The sequence below is a fragment of the Ischnura elegans genome, chromosome 4, assembly GCF_921293095.1.
Source record: "Ischnura elegans chromosome 4, ioIscEleg1.1, whole genome shotgun sequence".
Classification (NCBI taxonomy): domain Eukaryota; kingdom Metazoa; phylum Arthropoda; class Insecta; order Odonata; family Coenagrionidae; genus Ischnura; species Ischnura elegans.
Window position 1 is genome coordinate 90,744,971 of NC_060249.1, and position 25,678 is coordinate 90,770,648.

The 25,678-nt window shown below is 38.2% G+C and overlaps 1 protein-coding gene across 1 annotated transcript in view; it reads right to left on the reverse strand.

The window, feature by feature from the left end:
* LOC124157761 (protein Wnt-7b) overlaps positions 1-25,678 on the reverse strand; it is a 346,201-nt gene that overhangs the window by 5,687 nt on the left and 314,836 nt on the right. The window contains exons 3-6 of the mRNA XM_046532763.1: positions 20,505-20,603; positions 14,743-14,915; positions 10,225-10,520; positions 3,365-3,570 (exon numbers count right to left, since the gene is read on the reverse strand). Of these exons, the coding sequence (XP_046388719.1) occupies positions 3,365-3,570; positions 10,225-10,520; positions 14,743-14,915; positions 20,505-20,603 (774 nt within the window). The remainder of the gene's footprint in view (positions 1-3,364; positions 3,571-10,224; positions 10,521-14,742; positions 14,916-20,504; positions 20,604-25,678) is intronic.

The following is a 25,678-nucleotide window of genomic DNA, read 5'->3' on the forward strand; positions in this document are numbered from 1 at the left end:
ATAACAGCAACGATCTTCATATTTGATTCTTCGAAATTTGATATGAAATGTAAGTGATATTCTTGGAATTAGCCATAAACTATCCAGAGACGTACCTTAACGAAGTAAACAGAAATATTCGCGCAGGTTGTAGTTAATTACTTATATGCACAATAAAGCAATTTTCCATTAGAAATGCTTAAATTAATGCAAAAAGTGACTTTGACCCTTTTTGACCTCCTTTAGGCATTTATGCAATAAGAACAAAGTGAAATATAATGAAGACGATTAAAAGGAAAAATTTTCTAATAAGACTGAAAAATTTTCGAGAGTTTTTTCCGAGGAAATTTTTTAATTAAAAAATATATTCCGGCGTAATTCGGTAGAAATCTTAGATATTTAACACAATGAAAGCATTTGTCTATTTCCAAAATTCTTTTTATCTACCAACTCAGGTTTACGCAAAAAAATTCCACTTTCAAGGTTTCAAGGAATATTTCCTGATTAAGAGTCTTATGGCTATGGTTATCCTCACCTAGGGTAGATTTACTGCTATATGGAGGGCAAGGTGAAACCACCCCATTATTATGCCGAGGAGGCGCACCTTTACTCTCACTTTGAAAATGGCATTATGCGCCGAAACTTTGGTCGGTGGAAATAATGAAGTGTGGAAATAGTCAAGAGATTTAATTACATTAAATATTTTAGTCGATAAATATTAATATTTTAAGGGAGTTATAATAGGTACGCAAGGTGTGAAGGCATGGCATACCCTTTTCTACGACGGCGGCGAAATCGATAGAAATCTCAAACATATAAGACGATTATTCTATGAGCCCGCATGCGGAGTATTTACTGGGGCAGCACAGTACGTTGGTAAGGGCCGGTGTGGTGGGAAGAGCATGAGGACTGCTCTACCCATGTGGTGATGATTGCGCGGCCCTGGAGGACTGCCAAAGAGGTTATTCTCCGTCAACACCTCGCTTGTGCGCTGTTCTTTGAAGCGTGAACGATCGGCGGTGACTTGAGTTAATGCCTCCGGTGTTTAGAAGAAGAAGGTGTTGAAGAGATTCACTGCCGCTGATCGTATCTCCTGAGTCGCAAATCAAAAGGCCAAATGTTCCGGAAACATGTTCTCCTCTCAGAGAGCCTTGGCAATACCTGTGATTGCGTTTTTCTCAGTATTGTTCATTATATTCTCTTCTATGGAAAATATTTCCTTGAATGGATTAGGTAAAGAATTTATTCTGAACATGGCGTTTTCGTAGATAATCGATGAATAATGTAAGTAATATGAATTCATTTAGGATCGTTTAGGACTGATCTCGTGGCTGAAACCACCGAGTGATATCTTCCGGATACTTTGATTTACCTTCCTAGATATACCATGCGGATGGTGGGTCTACCTCTAGATATGGAGGCTAGCTGCAAGATAAATGAGTTCATCCGTCGAACAATAGACGAAATCATGGTCAAAGAGCGACGGCTTTCAGAGGGGGTACTGGCCTATTCTCGGATAAGAAGGGTCATTTAAATGATACCGAAACCTGTGAAGATGCCCTGACTTGGCAAATGGAGGCCACCAACAATTATGCTTCTCATCAGCCGGGGTAGAGGGCAGCAGCTCCTATTTAGCACTGCGATGTAAAAGTCAAAACGAAACCACTACAATATCATGCAAGAGTCGCAACTACTCCATTCACTTTTATATCATGATAGGACTCTCGCGAGTAAAATATTTCGGAGGTAAACTAACCCCCGATCGGATTTCCGGACGGGGTCTGCTCAAGATTGCATTTCGGCCAAGTGTGATAGACTGTTAAGGCCATTTTTCACGAGGCTCGTTCTTGCACAATCTGACGTGTGCACGAAGGCGCAGTCAAAATTGCGTCGTGTAAAGCGGAGAATTGCTCGAAAAATGCGAGAATGCATGGACGTGAGATGGCAAAATAGCCCCTGTTCCAATTTAGTTGATGCATTCTCGCAATTACGCGCTATTTTTGAAATTAATGCAGTTCTAACCTGCGCAATACCGTGCCCCGTGTAAAACGGCCTTTAAGGGTAGGAGCATGAAATGTTATATCGCTTCATGCATACTGTAGGCTAGAGAACTTGAAGGTGGAAATGCGAAGAATGAACCTCAACGTATGATGAGTCAACGAAATTACGTGCACTACAGAAGGAGACTTTTGGAGTGGAAGCTACAGAATGATATACAGAGGATGGCTAAATGGTAACGCTGAAGTGGGAAAAATTCTTAGAAAGAGCTCCGGCTGCGAGTGAAACGCTTCATACAGTTGAATAGAATTTAGTGGAGTTGCAAATTGAAAACCAACCCGTTGCTGTTGCAGTGATGCAGGTTAACATGCCTGCATCAGATTATGAAGATGAAAAAGTAGAAGAAGTGTACCAACATATAATGGTAAGCAAACCGGTAAAGAGGAAAGTCGTATTGTTTTAGGTGACTGAAATACCATCGTCGGCGGCAGTCAATGCGAAGCAAAAACTGGAAGATATAGAAAATCTAAATGAAATAGGAGAAAGACTACTTGAATTCTGCTCTGAACAAAGGCCAGTTGTTCACAGCACTACTCAAAAATCCCACGCAAAGGAGATACACGCCGAAAACGCCAGGAGACCATAGAATATTCCAAATCGAATACATTCTAGCAAAACAGATTCAGGAGCCGTTATTATCGTTCAGAAGCCATTATAACCGTCCAACTTCGACAGGGTCGAGCTCGAACGAAGTGTAAGAGCGAAATACGATGGAATATTCCAGGAATGTGATTAACTCGATGCTACTCCCTTGTAATACTGCTACTACTGTTCGTATTCCTTGTATTCCGTGAAATACAGGAGAAATATTTAAAAAATACTCCGTCCAGGACGAGAAATAGGGTGGCATAGTGTAGAAATAAGGAAGGAATACTGATGAATCGGCAAAGGTGTCTGTTGGTAATCTGTTCCATGCTACATGCTAGCGATTGGTCACCTCCTGCTAAACACCCAAATGGTGACTCGTGCGGTATTAATAAAATCCGAAGATTCAAGAGTGATAGAGTTGCATTTTTCCATATTGAAGTACATATTTCACAATATTTATATCACCATATATAAATATTTCAATTATATAATTATTGTTGCAAATATATATTTATATATTAGGTACCTCACACTCTCTTTGAAATATAGTTTCGTTTGTATTTACATGCTAGCGCAGCTTAAATTTTATAACCGTGGAAAATTACAAATATTTATTTCAACGAAGGATATTAGGTATGTACATGCAGAGGTTGAATCCCAGAGTGACTGTGGCAAGTTGTTAAAGGTGAAACAAAACCTATTTATGATTTGCGTGAGCTGAGGGATTGTGGTGAGTCACCTTTGGAGGTTCGGTTACACTTTCTGCCCGCCGTGCCCAGGGATCCCTTGGACACGTCCTTCTCGCAGTAGTTGGGTGACTTCTGCAGGTAGACCAGCTCCGAGCCTTTGGGCGGACGCCCGCGGTGGAGACCCCTCCTCGCCGCCCGTACCATCACGTCGTCGTGGCGGTCCGATCTCCGGCCCATCCTCGGCGTCGGAATGGTTCTGTGAACGAAGGAGCGAGAAGAAATATGCTTACAGAGAGGGAGAATTTGGAGCCGTGTAGTCCATAGTGAACGACTCATAGGATGCATCGAGTGAATCGATTCACAGTCTTCAATTTATATTGTTCAAAATGAATTACATGCGTCATAATCTAAAACGACGCTTTATTTACAGGCCAAATAAAATATAAAATGAAACAGAAAATTTTCTGATTGTATAAGAATATAAATAAGTTATTCTCCAGGATTTTTTACAATAAGGATTTTTAATAAATTATACGTCGAAATCAGATTTTATGATGCGTATTCGAATCCAAGTCTTTCAAAATGAAGGGATATGAGCACAGAAATTTTCCATATTTGATGAAAATTACGCATAAAAACCGAGGTAGGGTACTGATTTAAGAATGGTTTTCAATTTACCTATTTGCCACGCGTTTAATTGGTAACGAATCGCAGTAATCACTTCATCTTCATATCACTTCATTTGAATCTGACTGGAGGGAAATACTCATAGATTTCTTTTGGCTACAATTGGACGCAATGACCAGCAGATATTCTCTGACAAGTAAAAATAAATATACTTTGCTTAAAAATCCTCAAACGATAAATAAAAAATATGCAGGCAAAATATTTGGGAACTTTGAACGACTCTTTATGTTTCGTATCATGAAAAAAGGGCTTCGAGGTTGCGTCTTTAAGGGGAAAAATATTTAACATTCCTGTATTCATTCCGAAAATATAGTCAACAATTTAGCGAACCACGGCATATTTAAAAAAATTCTTGAATTTAGTTCATTCATTAATGGATTCAGATCCATGACTTTAGTTCACTTCATTGAATGGTGATATTTAATAAATTCCTTCATTGCGAACGATTTGAAGAAATGAACCAATGCCTTTTCGCTACCACACAAAGAGGCGCCATAATTATATTTAAATAGGTAACTTTACTTATTTTCAAAAATCCCCGAAAACAGCAAATTATTGCCTTTTTATGATATTTCTTGGAGTTTAGGTCAATGTAAACCAAGTTATAGCCAACGTTTCGATTTATTTAAAATCATCCTCAGGGCTATGAAAGAGAAAACAAGAACAATATAAAATACAAAGATGACAACGATGTACAATATTTTTACATAAAAATGTTACAATCGCATTTTTTTACAGTAATATAATTTAAACTATACAGATATACATATAAGAACAGAATAGAATACACAAATAATTTTGGCATACCTCTTAACTTTGTACATATTTATTGATGTTGTGTTACTAAGGTATTGCCACACCTAGTTACCATTAATTTTGATTGATTAAAAAAAAATTACGGAGGTTATCAATGTCTGTTTTTTATTACAATTATTTTTATTTTTAATGTCTGTATTTTTATATTGTTCATGTTTTCACTTTCATAGCCCTGAGGATGATTTTAAATACATCGAAACGTTGGCTACAAATTATTGCCTTTAACATAAGATTTTTTAAGAAAATTACAACGGACGGAAAAATACCTATTCCACGATCAAAGACAATATACCCTGCCTAGACTCGAACTCTCAACGTTCGATTGGAGAGGACTTAGCACCACCAACACAGAGTCAAAGAGACTCTGATTACATCTTGAAAGTTCCGAGAATGCTATTAATTGGTTCCAGGTTCGGCTAAAATTTTATTTTTAATTTTCACAGGGTAAGATTTGAAGGCAAGAGGGAAGATATGGAGGAAGAAATGGAGGAAAACAGTGAAAAAGGTGTTGGACTGGGGAAAGATACGATGGAAGGAAAGCCTAGAGATGAGGAAAGACGCGGGGGAGAAGGGAGCGGGGACCAAGGACACCGAAGAATGGTGGGATTAGTGCAACCTTTAATTCCGTCTTATGCAAATGAGAGACTGTAATGCGGTAATCTTACACCGATGATTAATTACCATAACCAGTTTGGATACTTCCTATGCTGGATAGGCGGCTAAATAATAACTTTCGTTATTTACGACATTTTGTTTATTTTTTTTCAATTCCTCCCTCAATGGGCGAAGCGGTGACATTAAATTCCTTCACTTGCGGCTTTTTCTTTCCACCACACGACGAAGCAAGGCAACTTACTTCGTGGGTATGGTAGTTAATAACTGCCGGGAAAATATGACTTTATATTCACTTGGAAAGATCATTTGTATGCAATTTAAGCGAGGTAAGGATATTTCTACTTTTGTCAAGTGTGCGGAGTTTCTTTTCGAATCGTAAGCCCTAACCGTTTATGGCTGGGAATTCTGTTCAGTTGCACATCTGTAAGATAAATGCTGTTTTAGTGATGCCACGCAAGGAGGTGGTGAGTAAAACGATGAAATTAATTAACTCGTACGACTATTTAAATTCTTTTTCTACTATTGAGGTTCGGATCTTCAAAGCGTTAGTAATTACTAGTATTCACTTAGAGAGATTACTCATTATGCGTATAGTTGCGGTTTAGTGACCATAATTTCAATTACATATTTTTGTAACAAACGATTCTTAAATGACAATTAGGACTGAAGTTTTGAGTGAAATAAAGGGGTAGGAATGTATTTTGAGATAATACGTGAAAGGAGCTGGGCTTGAACTCTTATTAAGAAATTGTTTGCTAGTAAGAATCATTGAAGGCAAAGAAACTGTGGAGATAGAAAGGGGAAGAAAAGGGAAGTGATAGGAAGAAGGAAGTTACGAACTAATGAAAAGGGATGCAATGAGGCAGGCAGGAATGAGAGTCACGTTGATAATAGTGTAAAAGTATTGAGCACTACATGGTTATGAAAATAGTTCGATAACTTCATGTTTTTTTTTCGTCAGAAATCGTCTTCTTGATGCGGTAATATGATTATTTGGGATTCATGGGATCTAGACCCTTGCCCCAGATGTCATTTTACTAGGCCTCATTTTAGTTCGAGTGAAATTTTTTAAGGCCTGTGTGTTTTTTGTCTTCCATCATCGCGCGTTACAATTTACCTGGTAATTATCTGGCTTCTATGAATTTTAAACGTTCACACAGTAATTTTTAGAAGCAAAAAAAAGCTTGAGGGAAATAAAAAATTCGTTGTATCCCCGTAGTTTACTTTGAAAATCATGCCAGAAAATCTGAAAATATCTTTAAGCATTATAGAGTAAGAAAATAATACTACTAGTTGCGACTCATAATGTCTCTATGAGGGAAGCCAACGCGGTCTGGTATTGCTTCTGCTGGCACAGGTGAAACTCCAGAAACAGGGAGAGGCGTTTTAGGTGTCTCACAAGCTATCTTATTCGCTTTGATGGATCGACGAGGATCCGCTACTTACGGAAGACGTGTTGGGACAACAGAACCGGATTCCGACGATACAAGTTGAAACGCCTTAAAATTCGTCTCTTCCGGGAGAGCCACACCCGACCCCGCATAAGGACGACCCTCGAACGTTATCACCTATGTCTTCATAGTTATCCCTCCTTATATATATTCATCTCTTAATATTACATTTCCATTTAGAAGGTCTTTGAGTTTTACCTTCAGGGCGCTGAATCATCGAAAAAATCCATTAGGTATTCATTGCTAATTTATCAACCATTTTATAATTGGTGTAGGTATCAATATTTGGTAGCTATAAGATTATCTTTTAATGAATAGTTTGCGCTTAACTTCTTCAAGGATGCTTCTTTTATTCAGGAAGTTAAATTTCATTTAACATGCAGCTTTCTTTAAACAGACCATACAGTATGTATCAATGCGAGACGTGGCCTCTCTCTTCGATTTACATAAAAAAATTGACACTGAAGGAGAGTTTTTATTTCTCCAAAATGGTCAATAATTAGTTTAGAATATTTCTTGTTCCTTACTGTCTCTTTTGGGTTCCCATGTATCGAAGATATTCCCTTATAAACATTTATTCCCGTACTGCTGAAATTTCTGGTCTGATACGTTATCGTAATCGAACAGCCTAAGCCGTGAATTTCGACTTAATTAAAGGCACTCTTATTTTTCCTCCTCGCTCATTCTATAGTATTTGAGAATGGACATATAAAAACCAGAATCCTATGGGATACATATAAATGTATCTCACGTAATTAACAGAATTTTTAAGCTCCTTAACAGGCTAATAGGGGATTTGGAAAAGTCAAACTGCTCAGAAGCAATAGTGATTATAGAAGCGGAAGTAACCCCACTGTTGTCGACATCACCACTAAAGTACCAAGTAACTAGTTATCCGGTACAAGTTAAAATTTTCGCTACTCTTAAATGAATCACTCATGGTTAGCATAAATTATAAGGCATGGGATGAAACATACTGCAATACGTTACATGTTTTCAGCAAAATGCGTAGTAATTTTCATAGATTACGACAATTATCCATTCGTAATTTTCCGCTTCAATTCCAATTTTATCCTTTAGCTATAGAACTGCATGATTTTAATGGCAATTTTGACATATGGAGTAGATAAACAGGTTTCTCAATAATTGTATGAATCCCTATGCATCATTAATTCGTACTTACTGGGGAGAGAACATTTGGCATCTAAAAAAAATAATAATTATAATTACCCATCAAGAAGAGGAGTATGAGCCTCTATAAGGGACAGTGGGTTAGATCTTCAGATGACTGTTGTAATTGTCGCTGACGACTTGTAAATCTCTCAATATCAAATATCATTTCAACTAAGTAAATGTGTTGCGACATCCCTTTCCGTGATTTTATTTCAACCACATCCGATATTGCACACTTTGTGAATCCTGCCGTCAGAAAAAATGGAAAATTTGAATTTTCGGAGGTACATATTTCACGAATTCATTTAAAATTTCTAGATTTCTAGAAATGAGGTTTACTTGAATATCTTGAGATGATAACAGAAACACTGAGATATTAAAAAACTTTATAAAAAGGAATAATCATGTTATTAAAAAAACAAAAACTAAAAAACGGGACAACTTAGTTACTGGAAACAATCGTAAAAGGAGATATGGACACTAAGAAGGGGAAGAGACGGCCCCGAATGAGTCCAACAGGTCCGGTTATAAAGGAAGTAAAAGACGGGATACATGTCATCATGAACAGGCAAGCAGATGGGAGAGCAGAATTTAGAGCTGCGTCAAACCAATCTTAGGATTTTTTTTCTTATAATGATGATGATAAAAAAGACAGCCCTTCCCCGGAATAAATATATAAACTAATCAAAATATGAAGTACGCCACGCATACTAAGGAAGAAGAAATAAGGAAAAAAGGTAGATAGTAAAAAGACTCATTTTTTCTGTATATTTTGATTATCTGCCTGTACATCTACAATTAAAAACAGTTCTTTTCCGGAATGAAGATATGAAATCATCAAAAAACTAAGTACACAATGCTCAGAAAGTAATAAAAAAAGCTAAATAATGTAGAAAGTAAGTACAAGCCTCTTTTTTTTAAGAGATATGTTATGTATATCTGTCAGCATATCCACGACTTAGGGCCATTTTTTATTGTGTCTGGTTAACGATAACCTTAAGATAATATAGCTTTGAAATTTGCATCGCGGTGGCGAAAAGTTCCGCTTAGCTTCTGTATAAGATTAGACTTCAAGCCACCCAAAACTATTAGCCATCGCTAAGTAAAGTAGAAGGCTGTATTTTCTTATGTTTAGCACTAGCCAGACATTATTAAATCGACTCTTAGAGTTTTTCCAAACCAATAGGTACTAATAAAGATATTTCATGGGGATGTCCTCTGTGGTCTTGCCAATGAATATGGATATAGTTCTTAGATATGAATGTAGATATGCTTCTCAAGAGCTCAGAATGCTTGTTAAATACTCCATGGAACCTTCCTCAATCAGTAGAATACGTAAATGAAATGAAATAGGTACTTATAAAGATATTTCAGGGTAATGTCCTCCGTGGTCTTGCCAATGAGTATAGATATGGTTCTTAGATATGAATGTGGAAATGCTTCTTATGAGCTCAAAATGCTTCTTAAGTACTGCATGGAAACCTACCTTCATTGGTAGAATACTTTAATGAAAAGAAATAAATACTAATACAGATATTTCAGGAGGATATCCTTGCCAATGAGTATAGATATGGTTCTTAGATATAAATGTAGATATGTTTTCATGAGCTCAGAATACTTGTAATGTACTCCATGGAAATCTACTTCAATCGGTAGAATACTTCAATGAAATGAAATAGTCACTTAAAAAGATATTTCAGGGGGATGTCCTCTGCGGTCTTACCAATGAGTATGGTTATGTTACAAATTACCTCAGAATGCTTCTAAATTACTCCATGGAAACCAAATTAATCGGTATTGGTAATCGGTAAGGTAATAAAGGATGTAAAAGAGAAGAAATACGTAGCTATAAAAAGGTTAGCGGATAGGAGAGAGAAATGGACAGCTGCGTCAAACCACTCCCAGGATTATGATTTTATGCTTTCTCGGCGAATAATGTAGGTAAACTTTTCTCGGGATTCCCACCGGGTTAATGTTTTTATAACGGCTAAAAAAACATTAACCCGGTGGAAATCCCGAGAAAAGTTTACCTACACTCCCAGGATTGTTGACTAATGATGATGACGGTAATCGGTAACTTTAATGAAATGAAATAGATACTAATAAATACATTTCTGGAGAATGTGCTGTGCGGTCTTACCAATGAGTGCTATACACAATTATCTTACTTGAGCACGAGTTTGATTCTGGGTCCCGCAGATCCCGCCTTCCTCGAGTGCCTCTGTGCGCCTCCACTGCTGCCGCTGCTGCCTCCGCTCTCCGCGGCGTCCGTCCTGCCGCCCTCCGTCCTCTGCGGAGGCACGATGGTCTGCACGGCGGCCACGGGCCGCGCTCGAGAGTACTTCTTCATGAGGTAATCGCCGACCACGCGGAAGGGCGGCAGCGTGCGCCAACACGTCTTCAGCGTGCAACTCCCGGACACGCCGTGACATTTGCACTCCGTCAGCAGCGTCGCCCGCACCGCCTGTGATCGAAATTTTAAGGAAAAAAAAGGCAGGGAACAATGCTTCATTATTATTTGTAATTTCTGCTAAATGAATGCAAGCATAGAAGTGAGGAAATATTTCATTATATACGGCAAATAATAAAACTATATTATGGGTTGACTTCCATTCTAAGGCTACCTTTCTACCTTTGATTGGCTTCTTTAACTCTTTAACGTCAGGTGTGCTGAATTAGGCACATATCTACAGAATCATTTTTCCTCAGTAGCCAAGTAGGTAATTACACTATAGCCCATTGTGACGTTTTCAACACGGTCGTATCTACCGAAAGTAATAAGTGTAGCCACCGGGAAAGGGAAAGTAGAACTCCGACTTCGACAGGAAAAAGTCGAAGATGTTAAAAATCGTCTACTTGGTGTGTTTTTCTTTTAATTGTTGGCTTTCATACGTAAGTTTAAGTTTTTCTAAAATTTATTTTGTATTTCTTATGGTTTTCTAAAGTATAATACGTAATCTTGACATGTTAATGTTTCAGGATACTTGAAATTAAAGGAAGAATAAGTGTGTGACGAAGTCCCTCTGGGATCGTAAGGAAAAACAGCAATGTTAGAGTATCAATCACTACCGAAATTTGTTTTCTAATATTTCATAAATATACTTCACGATGTGGTCGTATTTTTTTAAATTGAGAGTAAAGATTATTAATATGGCTAATTTATTACATTTACACATTTTTTTACTCTATTGGCATTTCAGAAAATAAATCCTGTTACGCCAAAGCAGACAAATATAATACAAAACTTGCTGCGCAGCTATAAGTGATGCTGACAGAAAAAAGTTATACAGTTAGGTGCGTGTGCCACATAGTGGCCCAGTGCTTCCATTATAGCGCTATTTATTGCTATTCTTGTGCCGATCACTAGCAAAAAACTATGTGAGGCTTTCGAGGAATAAAAAATGTGCAGCTACTGAAAATCACATGTATATTATTCCATCTATTATCTATTTTATTTTTATCTATTATCAACATCCCCGTAAACAGCACATAACGGCCTTTTACAACGAGGATTTCCAACAATAACGTAGTACAACACAAACATCCATGCCCTAAATAGGGATCACCTACCCGGGCGAGATTCGAACCCACGACCTACGGTTTGGCAGGCGGGGACTTTACCCCTTCGCCACCGAGGCATCATAAGAAAAACGGCACACGAATAAAACAGTGGGCCACCCATGTGGCCCAAGGCCAACTGAAATGTTAACTAATATTTATCCCTCAAGTGGGAATAGAAAATCACCATTCTAAAATAGAATAAGAAAATAATGCAAGCATTGGAAAGAGATTTGTGCTCCCGCCATACAATTAAGTACCATCTTTCAAATTTGCACCGGAAGAGTTCACCCGGATACCGCAAAGATTCAACAAAAAAAAAATGAATAAAGAAAGACATGATTTATACCACTGTCAGATTGCCTTATCGACCTATATTCTCGAGGTCACTTGCGAAGGCTGCGTATGGGTTAAGAATTCAGAAGGCAAGTATACCGTAATTAGTGAGACTACATAAGGTTTGTTATAATTGCCCATACTCTAAAAAGCTACTGAATATGAGCGTAATTGATTAGCAAATCAATTAACTATCTTAGCTCGAAAAATGTATCCCCATGACGTTGAAGTACCATGTAATTACGAATCGGAAAAAATATAAACTGGGCGAAACCAATTTGAGCTGCAGATGAAACGGATTAACTTTTATGGTCAACTTCGAATTGGCATCGATTATTACAAAAATATTTTGGAAAATTATTCAAATTTTTCCCAAAGGAAGAGAACAGGATTAGTGGAAGAGACGGATAGGGATAGGCTATTTGCAGAACCAAAGTAATAAAGAACAAAAATATGCTTTTAATTGAACTAGGATAAGAAAAATAATAATTTTATTAATCACACGCTTTCAGCCATCACCGACCGAGAGAATTCATTTATGAATGGAAATAGAGGCAATTAATTTGATTCCTTCCACTCAGAAGTTATTAATCATCATCGCTGTGACGCAACTCAACGAAGGTACGGGTTGCGATCAATAATATTTCAACTCTGGCAGCGAGTAGGGTTCCAGGTGTTGTTATGCGCCATTAAATTTAATGTTCGGCGAAAACACGGGAAACCCGCTACAAAATCAATGGATAACGATGGATTGATTGTCCGCACCTGCTTGTTTCAACAATATAGTCAACCAGAGTCGTTTCTCACTGCATTCACCGGTTGGTTTTTAAGAGAAATTGCAGCTTCGCAAAAAGCCTTGATGAAGGACTTAGTTGCATTCTGACTGCAAACATCTTGCAATTTATCTAAGCAGATCTTTTTTTCAAGTCCTCATGACGGTATAAGGTTCGGATATTGTCTCGATTGATGCGAATTATTTGAAAATGCCTAAAGCATGTCTTAAATAAGCCTTACAATAAAAAGCGCTCTTCGGCAATTTCTAATACTTTGATCTAATACCAATCATACACCGAATAATGATAATTGATCTAATATAAAATTGAAGTCTATGAAATTTAATTTCCTTGCTAAAATACTATTTTGACAAGTTAATATTTATGTAAATTTTCACTGTATAAGATTAAGAGTATGGCTGTAAATAAATATTCTTTAATACCTAAAAGATAACTTCTTCCGTAATTCTAAGTTTTCTCGAGTAATAAAATGCCAAATGGGTACAATGGGAGACACAAGGGTGACCCATAACAGCAAGGAAATAATGGTAGTAGTCAGCATGAGTTCTCTGTAAAAGCAATTGTGCCTATTCCATTTTTAAGTTTTGGAATGAAATATTTTAAAAATATGATCAATAAGGAGTATCAATAAAATATTTTAAAAAGAAGCTAGTCTCATCTGTTACAAGTAAACTTACAGTTTCTATTTCGACAAAAATTTAAAATTTAAATAATCTTTTGAAGTAAATTGATGTTATTAAAGACTAGAAGGGATATCTTTTTCAGCTAAAATTTAAAAATTTAATATTTTATTAGAAGTACATAAAAATATGAATTTTATGCATTAAAAAATCCCATAATCCAATCCATTTTGCTCTAAAAACGCTAACATTAAATATGCACAATTTCTTTTTCAGGGAACTGATATGTGGCTATTCATACACCCTCTGTCTTTGATGCAAATTCACCAGATGATGAAATGCCGTATTGAAACCTAGCTCGTACAGTATTAAATTTATGTGGATTAAAAAAGTATTTACACTTCATTATGTTAAGTCGATTCCATGAAGTCACGCCCGAAACAACGAATTAAAACTTTTACCATAATTTAACTAATATATCATAAATAGTATTCATATTTTAATATGTTAATGATAAATATTCTATTTTAAAATGTTAACCGAAAAAGATATACTCTTCTTAAATCACATCAATTTACTTCATAGGTAAGTCTTTAGATTTTTATTTTCATAAGAAGGGCAACTGCAAGTTCATTTGAACTGGTTAGCTCCTTTTTAAAATTTTTGACTGCCTCTCCTTACTGATTAACGCTTTTCAAAACTCAGCTCTCTAAAGATTTTGACTTTGAATACTTATACACTGATTAAAACAAAAACATCACTAAATTTAAACACAGCACACATGGGTTTCTGAAAAATGCCTCCTTAACTTCAAGTTGAATTCCTCTTGTTTAGATTGATGTTTAGCTTAATTATTATTATTATTATTTTTATTTACTCACATGTGAATCAATGGTTAACTAAGCTTAGAATTGTGCTAAATCACAGTGTTATCCTAATGTTTTGGTTTCTTTTTGGAAAAAAGTTGTTTGTTTGACACTATTGTCATAGCGAATTATCACCTTAGATTCTTGTAATTAGTCTGTTGCATCTAAGTGCGATCTTTTTTTTTCTTTTTTTTTATAAAAATAATGTTTTGCTGAATTGTTTTTAAGCTCTTGGCGATCTGCACTGGTTGCGTTTGTCTGTAATTCTATTTATTTACTTATTTTCTTCTATTTATCGACCAATGCCGAAAATGTAAAAATCTGTACATATATTTTCTCATGGGCCTCAGTGCCCACGAAAATAAACGAAATTATTATTATTATTACTATTATTACTTTTTCGGGAAGCCCATGTGTGACTATCGCCTATCAGGTTAAGTTTTTATGGAAAATCTTTTCCTCATCATTTTTGGCCGAAAGCACTTCCGATTCGCCTCCGATTTATCACTCACCTTCCTTCCCGCCTTGTTGTTGTGCAGGTTCATGAGGCTCCTGGAGTCGCCCTCTATTTCCCGGGCGTCCACGAACTTCCTGGCGAATCGCATCCCGTAGCCCACGTCCGCGCTGCACCCGCCCCACTTCCAGCCGCCGGCCGTGTTGCTGTTGCTCGACACGCCCCACGCACCTACCATCCCCACACCCTTCCCGCCCCACTGCCCCCACCGACCATCCGACCCCTTGTGCTTGTGTCCCTTGCCTGAAAATACAAATGGATACTATATTAGTAGGGATGGTCGGATCGGATACCTCGGATCCAAATATCCGCGGATATTGCCCTTCATCGGATACATCGGATTCAAAGTCGCGGAAGACATCGGATCTGGATCCGAAATTTTAAATAATAGCTTCAGTGAAAGCAACGCATAAGGGTGGAAAGAGTTCCGATTCTGTCTTCAAATGCGCCGTCGCATGTGATTCTTGACCAGTGGCGTCGACTCCATGGGGCCTGAGGGGGCCCGAGCACCTCCAAAAATTCGTTACAGAGTGAGGAAAAAAGTGTAAGGCTGTCAATTTTCCCCGGAGTGTCCAGATATCGACATTCGAGTGATCAGGGTTCTAATTTTGATCATATGACTCTTCTGAAATGCTTAAAAAACTTAAAATTCACTACTTATAAAATTTCCCGGGGCAAGGTCCCCGGTTTGGACCCCCCCAATATTTTTTGTAAGTCGGCACCCCTGTTCTTGCCCTACTCATGAACCGTTTTGTTTGAAAGCTCTCGCAGAGGTAGCGTAGCAGAATTCCAGCCATGGAAAGTAAAAGAGGCAAAATACGATGGCACATAATGTGACTTTTCCCAAGAGATTGAACAATCATCGGGGGAATCTCAAAGTCGATCGGGGGAATCTCAGCTCAGGATAATAACCACGTCACAGATTTCAGAAAACCACCCTCGGACGTAGAGGGATTTCAGGGAGGGACGGACCAAACCAGTGGGTTTCAAAGTAATTTTAACACCCTTCATAATCGAAAAAAGCTTCATTTTACAAAGAAATCTACTATAAAGTCATGATATTATTTCAATATTTTATTTCCTATTATGAAGGAAAATCATTGTGTTTTTATATTGCGGGGGGTCTGGACGCCCCGGACTTCCCACTCTCGTTACGCCACTGGTCAGTGGTTTATCTGAAGATTTTTCCTATTTTCGTTTCGAAGCCCAAGCCTTACAATTTAGGTCCTGAGGGAGTATAGATGTTTAAAAAAAACAACAACTTGAAAGCCTATAAAAATGACTTTAAATTTATAAAAATATAAAAATGTGTATGAAAATCTAAAATTCATTTCTTTGATTGTATGTACCCAGAATAAACTTGAATAATTACTTTGTTTAATAGCAGGAATTTGAAAATGCATTTCGATCCGAAAATATCCGATCCGAAAGATTCGGCTTCGAAAATCGAGGATCCGATCCGAATCCGGATTTGAAAAAAATCCTGGATCCGTCCATCCCTACATATTAGTGTATAGCATATACTGCCTAAAAAAAGCAAGACAGCCGAGTTTGAGGAGCTCTATCGTCTAAACGAAGCAATCAAATCCAATGCATCAAAAAGCAAACGATAAAGAATTTATTTCTACGTTGTATCATTTACTTATAAACAATTTCAGCTCCATAGAATTTCCTGTACTAAATTTTTTATGAAAAAGTAGCCGTTTTTGCGCGTAGAATCAAGTTTCCCAACTTTGAGCGCTTGCCATTCCCGTAGTTTTCGTACTAATACCTTGAAATTTTGATGTAAGACAGCCAGATTATTTATTAAAACTTTGTAGGCAACATATTGTTTATACCACTAAAATTGATGGATTTTTTGTAAAAAAGGCAAATCTCTGCTAACTTCGAAACCAATGGATCAGTAGACATTGTTTCCTGGAAAATTCGACAAGAAACGTTTTCCTTATAGCAAAATTTCTTTGCACTCGCTTTGAGATCAACACGAGGCATACGAACTTTTCCCGCTGGTAATGTTCTGGTGGGAAAGTAATCAAGTATTCTTTGGAGGGAGATTTATCTCCCTCGTCCTTTCTGCGTCGGTTCCCAACGCCGAAGGTTCCGCAAATTCATTCGAATGTCCAACGCCTTTTTACCGACTTCGAGTAATCCTCCCAATTATCCGGAGCAGAAGAAAATATTTCGTGCGAAGGTCTCCCGACGTAACGTTTGGTGCAAGATTAAAGAAGGCCTTAAAATTACTTTCTCGTTAACGGTCTGAGAAATGGCGCGCAACTGCTCGCTGAGTGTAGCCTCACGGCAATTAGGGGATCCGGTGCTGGAGTACGAAGGGAAGCAAATGCTTTTATAATTGAGAATATCCACGCGTAAACATGTACTTAACTGGACCCAATTAAGCTTTCCGGATATTTTCGCCGTCTGATAAGTACCATGTCCAGCAGAAAATTACACAAATGCTGAGGGCTACCAACTTGTCACTAAATAGAAAGACAGGCTAAAAATCATGATAACAAGATAAATCATGATCCTTATTTTTATTCTTTATATATCTGTTAACTATGATTAAAATACTCTGTCACATTGTCTGCAGAAAACAAGTATGCAATATGCACTCACAGCGATACATACCTACGACCTAGCTCACTCAGGAGATAGATTTCTCGTTTATAGTTATATAAGAATTGAGCAGTCATTGAAAAAATAGGTAATAAAAATTTCCAGTAAAATTTATCGCGAGACGTTGTTCCTTCTAAGTGATTCAGGAAATAAAACCCGGATTCTAGTGAGAAGTGAAATGTTTCTGAACAAACTATCGTAATACATCGGAAAAAAACACACCAGTACTACACCCCGGCGTTAAAAATTTCAAAGGCAATTAGCGATGGATATGCAAAGTAAGGTAGAACATCAATAGCAAAGCAAAAGAGATCTATCGATTTTTCTACGCAACTATCAAATTAAGCTGTCATAATGTTTTCTCTTAGCCTTCCGTAGCATTCTTGATTAGATAATCTCTCCATCTTCCGGGTTTTCGCCGCGTTTTTTTGTCATAGGGTGGCAACAGTTTCGCCGGGATTCCACCAGGTCGACCTGAAGACACCCGATGGAATTCCGGCGAAACTATTGTCACCCTATGGCAAAGAACGAGCGAAAACCCGAAATAGGGAGAGATAATTTAATAAAAGCTTTCCCAAGTTTCATACCGGGTCGGGTTCAGCTGCCAATATTTCGATATGAAGATGATGGCGTCACCAACTCAAAAAATATAGCTACTCCAACAAACTCAGCTGCCAATATTTCAACACGAAGATGACGACTGACGAGGTCACCAACTCAAAAAAATTCAGCTACCCTTACAAGCCCTGACCCCGCGAAATAGATTACATCTTGTTCAGTCTTATTCAAACAAATTGATTGGCATGGGTTCACTCTTGAGGAAACGCGACAGTACTGACTTAACACGGTCCCTATGCATTCTCAAGACAAAAAAAGTAGGGACTCCTTTCGGTCTGGGCTCATAACTTTTAGAGTCCCGCATGCATCCAACGTAGTGACAGGACATGAGATACCCGTGATGGATGCCCAGTGCGCAGACAATGCCTCAACCCGTTTCAACCTAGCCTCATCGATCAGCCGGCGGAGATAACGCACCGCCGATAGTAATAATGCGAAGGGCGACGGCAGTGCTCCTCGGTGCAGCACCAATGCAACTGCCGCTGCCCCCGCAACGCCATTCATGAAGGGACAACGCCCCCTTTCGTCAAAAAGGCGAGGCTGGACACCCACAAATAACCGGGTTTTCTCCCCTTTCGCGAAGGAACGAATAAATAAGGGGAAGAACCGTGAGGACCTAGACTTATGGGATTATTCGCGGTTGTTGTCACACAAAGCATGTAGGTAGCGCGCATGGAGATGGTTAGGTTCCGAACGCTGCCACCCTTTGCGCTCCTGAAAACTTGCGTTGAGAAGGGTGAATTCAAGAAAGTATTTTGTCACCGACTTCTAACCATTTACGGCATCGATTTTAAAAAAACCCACGCCCCTGCGCCAATTTGCTATTCCTCACACATTGGCACACTATTAAGATGCAGAAGCTAGTGCAACTTCTTGGGATTACAAAATACAATAGCCGGATATATTGTCACGATATGCATCTGACTAAAGATCAATTTTTATCAATATTTATATTCTTAATAAAATTCAATTTTCAAGTTTTTTCACGTAAAACTTTTAGCAAATTCGACGCAGTATCTTCCCCGCAATGCAAGTTCCTATTTTGAATTTTTGAAAGGGGATATCTAATTTGGCGAATTACCAACGATGAACGAAGGAAGAGAGAAAGAAATAGTAGAAAAGCACAGGCTAAGAGGGATTTATGCAAAAAGAAGACTCTTGAATGCTGCTTGAATACAGCTGAGAATATAAGTGTAGAAGTAAGGTAACAATTCCTCGAAGCTATATATGGAGCGAGGATATCTCTATGCGACCAGCCTTGAAAGTTGACACCTACAGAGAAGTCAAAAGTGAAAGTATTTGAAATGTGATGGTACCGAAGAATGATGAAGAGGTAATGGATCGACCTAGTGAGCGATGATGAAGTTCTAAGAAGAGTGGAGGGAAAAGGGAAGTCTTCTAAAAAAACTAAGAAAAGATGGCACAACTTAGTTGGTCACATTAAGTGGCATGACAGCCTGATGGAAACAATTGCAGAATGACAGGTGGAAGGAAATAAGAGCAAGGCTTAAATATAGGAAATAAGAGCAAGGAAATAAGAGCAAGCAAGGCAAGTAAATAATGGCAAAGATGAAAACATTACAAAGTTACTCTTGAAATTGAATTCAGCCAAAATATAGGAACAGAAACATAGATGTATGCTCAAAAAATGTAAAGTGAACAAAGTTACATTTACCAAGAGTAAAAATATGTGAACAAACACGGGGAAAACGTAAAGGTATTAAATTTCGTCCTTATTGGAAAAAAATCACTGCAGGAAAACGCCCACACAAGAAAGGGGGGCGTGAAAAACCTGTGAAAACCTCCTGAGAAAGAGCTAATGTACAAATATTAAGGACACGCGTCCAGGGGTGGTCTGTAGTGACTGGGGGCCTTCGGCTGGGGCTCATGGGAGCCCCAGCCGAAAAAGAGAAGCCCAAGAGAAGACAGACCGGGAGATTCGGGATTCCTTCCCCGGAAAAGTTTCAGAAATCGCTCGCCCGAAAATGGATTTTGACGTTATTCTGGCTCATAAAAACCGGAGTAAAGAAAAAAAAACTTTTGGAATAACCCTTTCAAAAAGGCATCAAGTTCTCTTTTAACTTGTGACACATTTATTTCATTAATTTTTATGTAATTATTTTACACTAAGTACGCTGCAAATAAATCAAATAACGAAAACCCAGGATTTTATAATTGCAATAAAACCTTGGTTCAAGTAATCTTAGTCTTTTTTTCATTACAGCTTTCATAAACGCGTCATGATATACGCGAGAGTTGTGGGGGCCCCTTAAGTTCGGGGGCCTCGGCGATGGCCGACCAGGCCAGACCGACCAGGCCAGACCACCGATGAATGCGTCGTTGTGAAAAGGCTAGCAGACATGAAAGCGGGACGGAGAGCTGCGTCAAACCAATCTTAAGATGATGATTTGTGATTGTGATGATGATTCATTCCGGATGGAATCAAATTTGAATTTTATTCTGTTTTTCTTGTAAACTCACCCCTTCGCAGGCCTTTGCCGAATCCGCCGCCCACCATAGGGTCACAGCCGCACCCGGAGATGTTACCCCGGCTGCACGCCTGCGTCACGGCATACGCCACACCCGCGCTCGTGATGGCGTACGTGAACGCTGCCTCGCGGCTCCCTGAAAAAAAAACAAATGAACGAGAGGTATGAGGAGGGTGAATGGAAAATGTGATTAAAAATATGAGTAATAGTAGTGATCCCAGAATTAGACGCTCCCCTTTAAATAGCTGAGCTTTGACTTTCCATGCATATATTTATTCAGACCACCAGTTCATGATTCATTCTCCATTTTATATGTTTTTATAAGATGAATTTTTCCGTTCTAACGAGACATTTTTTTATTCATTCATAAAAATTGAACAAAATTAGACTCAAAAGAAAAGTTTTTCCCGAATTACGACAGATATCCAATAATTTTTGACACCAAAAACGATCATATAATAGCAAAAAATATTGGCTCTATATAATCTAAGTTAAACACCATGAATTACGTCGTTTTTTCAAACTAAAAGCTACATTATTCAAAATCTGGAGGAGATTTTTCACCGCACCAGATACACGTTATTAAATTATATTGAAACCTCACATTGTGAATCATGTAGCGTTGAGTCTACACACCGAAATAGAGGGCTAATAGCTGCTTTTACTTTTCAAGTTTGGTGCACTTTCCGTGGAGGTAGTACGTCCGTACTGGGTGCTGTGTAGGGGGGGACTGACAGAAACCGGAAGACACTGGTCTGCACACGGTGATAGTAAGGGCTACAAGTGACAGCAATTTATTCCCTCATCTTCCTCAATATTTGACGAAAGGAGAGAGGCCTCCTTTGCACACCTTTCATGAAAGAAACCTAGCCCCAGGCAAAACATCCCACGTCGGAGGGGGTCCACCTGAGACTTTAATGGGTCCGCGTCCGTCCAACGCAGCTAATCCGACGGTCACCGAACGAAAAGTCCCTCAAAAGCACGTCACCTTTGCAGCTTCCAATGGAATTTCCGCTATAATTGCTGTACCGCCGTTCTTTGAGCTCCCTTGGGAAAGCCAACGGTCATGCTGGCCCGCAGCTGAAGGGATTTGGATTGTATCGGGTGGATTAGGTAAGGCCGGAGCATTATTTAAAAATTTCGCCACAGCGACTGCATACAGACGGGTTTAGATCCTTCGTCATGGTGATAAAGATGAAGTCCCCATCATTTTCTTAAAGATTTCCTCAAATAGCGGTCACTTTACGTTTATATTCAGTGACCATACGGTAATGGACATGCCGCAACCAGAAAGAAATGATTGAGGGGGTTCACATAGAGAGGGTTTTAGTTCAGTTGGTGGGTCATTTCGGGGAGGTACGAGACCTTAGAACTCTCCCTTTATTGGCCTCCGTACTCCCAAGCTCAAATTTACCTTCGAGTTTAGGAATTCACCAGCTATTCATCACAAAGATCCTCCATGTCATAAACATACCCCTTATATTCGAAAAAGAAGAAAATGTCGTTTTCATAACCTGTAGCCACCCACGTTTTCACATACATGAGGTATATTTTCTCATCTACCGAAGGAGAAAATATGATATTATATCCCCGTTTTATACAGACATAACACGACCAACCATTATTTGTCCAACCACCACTATATTTCTTATGAAATCTCATTAATGAAAGTCAGGAGATCTTTGGGTACATTATTAACAAATAGTTAAATTTTCATCTATATTGTAATATCATTGAAATATACAGAATTTTCTACAGGCGAAAATTTACTATGATAGGCAAAAGATATTGAAAGTAAAAGTAATTTTCTCTGAGACTTGTCTATTATTGTGTTGAAGGCATTTCATCGTTAGACTATATAAAATTCAGTTGTAAAAGCAGCAAATAGCTAAATCGAAAACATTCAGGAGAAATATAATGCTACCGGAAATATGAATAAAATAGCGACCAAGTACACCATTGTACTTCGCAATCTACCATGCATGTTTGCATGTTAGTTAAAATGGTTTCCACAATGAAACATTTTTGCCTACAGTGTGCTCATAACTAACCCATTAATGAAGTCCCTAGCTAGCTTATTCGCTCTGTGATATCCTCCAGTATGGAGAGGATATAAAGTGGGCCGCAGATTACACAATTTCTGATCATGTTCATTCTGTTTGTGGAAGCCAGTGGCGCAGCGAGGGAGAATTTTGGGGGATAAAACTGCCCCCAGAGCTCAGAGAAATTTTTAAGTTAAATTCCATTTTACTTGATCGGATTAAATTTATTTATCGAATAGTGTAAGGATTAATAAAATGTGTATTATTTGATTCTAAACCCACCCCAGCCTTAATTCCTAGCTGCGTCCGTGGTGGAAGCAATAGCGTATGTATTTTAATTGAACGAACTTGAAATATCTGGAGAAAGTACTCATACGTGAGTTTCAGGTCACCTTAATAATCAGTCCATCGTTAAAAAAATTCCGCATGTGGTGTAGAAGATACCATAATACTCCAGCATAATACACCGGTGTAATGTTAGTTCGTGTTTAAAAATTGCATGTTAATTATCATAATTGCAGCGCAATCGGTATATCACATTACCCCAGGCAACATAAAATCGAGCTTTACTAAACCCCAGCCTTAATTTTGAATTCATCCACACAAAACCGACGTAACGATGGCATTTCATCAATTAAAAAATAAAGAAAGAGAAACGAGGGGCATAAAATAAAGTATAATATTCGCTCTTATTTGTTCCAAGCTCGTTTCGAAGTAGACGTAGTCGTACTTAATGTGGATTTTCATGCGCGGCGCGTAATTTAGCTCGATTCATCCCCGTGATAATTATGCAAATGGTCTCAAAACCGTTTGGCAAACATTGGTGTGAAAGGGGGCACTCGTAACATAAACTGTTTTGATTGCCCTGACGTGCGCTGTCACATCACGTGGGCTTTGGAAAGGTTGTGGAGTTCGCAGTAAAATTCTAGCGGCTAATTTTTTTGATCGGTCCGTTGAACGCCGTTCCAATCATGAAATGAATGTGTTTTATGTGACGGGAATGAAAGATACTGCGAGGATTTTTACCGCTAACCAGGAGAAGGGAGAATACCGGGAAAAGATGATTGTGTCGGGGTCATCGAGGATGCTTCGTCGATTATAACGAGATGATTATTGTTGTAAAATATCTTTCGAGGAAAACTGAAACTACTCAAGGAGTGTTCACGGTCAGAAATGTAAGCCAATACATAAGCTAACAAAATATAGAAATACGATTTAAGAAAATAATTGAATACAGAACATGGATATTGTATCGACTAATTAATCCTCAGAAAAGTAATCCATTTTTTACCATTAAAGATATTTCAGATTCATTTTATTCATTGCGCGGCTGTAAATTTGTAAAAAGGAAACATAATTATGGCGAATAATTTGAATACAAACGAGAGGGGTGTATTAAATTGATAATTAGATGCAGTCTAGCGAGAGAATTTTTTATCCAAATTTTTTCAATATTTTCCTTTTAATTGTGTTAGGTCGGTTTTGATGATTGAAATGGATTTAACCATGTGTTTTAAATATTAAGGCAGTTAAAGTACCCCGTAGGCAGTTATATTATGCTAGATTAGTGAACATATTTAACCATTACCTGGCAAGTAATTTCAATTTTATAGCTGAAGATTATCTATTTAAAATCTCTCAGAAATAGCTTTTTTACCGTAAAATATTGAGTTAACACATGAAAAAGGATACAAATACTAATTCATTATATTCATCCGCAAGGGCCAAAAAACATGATAGAATAAATTTTTCCAAGACGTTAACGTAATAAGCAATCAAATTACGCTCGTAAATTTTATTGATTAATGAAAGTCGAAAGTATCTGAATAATGTAATAGGAAAACAGGGTCCAAAAATGGCTCAGCTCCCAATCACTGCATACAGAGTTACGCGGTCGTCATTCCAAGCCCTTCTCTGCGCCGTGAATTAACAAGGAATCGACTCCACTGCATAAAATAGCGGCCACTGAGGAGACCATATTTCTCGTTCACTTCGTAATCAACCCTAACGAAGCAAAGTGCCCTATCACGTTTGACCCAGCAAGCTAACTGACTCGATCAAATTAAACATTCACCAGCATTCCAACGTTATCTACTCAAACGAATTTTTGTTTTGCTCAATGAAATACTCGACCTACACACCGCGCCGTCAAAATGAGGCAGTTTTCCCATGCTACATTGAGTATTTTGGAGGAAGGTGACCTCGTAGTGCCGCTAGGATGTGGACATAAATAATCAACGGATTGATAAATTTACAGAGTAACCTGAAATCAGCCTTTTTGAAATTTGGGAGGGAGTAAATATCCCTGGCAACCTCTTGTGTAATTCATCGCTTGTGCTCATCATCAGTTGTGTATACTCAGCAATACTTCGAGAGAAGGACAAAATACAGTAAAGACTGCACTTATCTTAAAACATTTTCATAAATCACAAATGCTATGTTAAGCCTAAAACATCAAATTCCCACTTATTTAAATAGCTATTTCTTTTATTTCAAATTGCGGATGTATAAATAAAATGAGGAAAATAAACTTAAGATAAAATAAGAAAATGTGTGTTTATATGAAATTAATACCTTACTCATGTAAATTATTAATAAAACGCCTAAATATTCCAGTTGAATACGGGTTACCCGTTCCACAAATGATGAAATCCCCTAAATGAATCATCATATCAAGAAAAATAATCTTTGATATGCACCTCGAATAGATTAGGCCAAATATTTCATACAAACTCGAATAAAGATCTATTTTTGACAAGACCGTAACCAAAGCTGGCGAATACCATTGCAAGACCCCAAATGAGGGCAGGCGAAGATTTCATTCTCCTCTCTTGCAGCCTACACTTCTGCGGCCACCGACCGTTCACCCCGCAGTGAGCCTCAGGGGGGTTGTCCCTTAATGGACCATGTGTCGACGGTTATTGTGCAGCATACAATTTATCTCAGCGAGAGGAGACCTTAATGATTAGACAGCCAAGGGGGCGTAGCGCCTCACCCCGGAGGAAGTGAAAGGACCAAATGATGAACGAACTGGGGTGGGCCGGGATGGATATGGAAGGCGAGGTGGTGAACTCCACCAATGAAGTCAAACAGATCACTAATGATGGGCGAAAACTCATGTATGACTGCAGAAATCGCAGAGCCATTTTTTTAAAACAACATCGTGGGG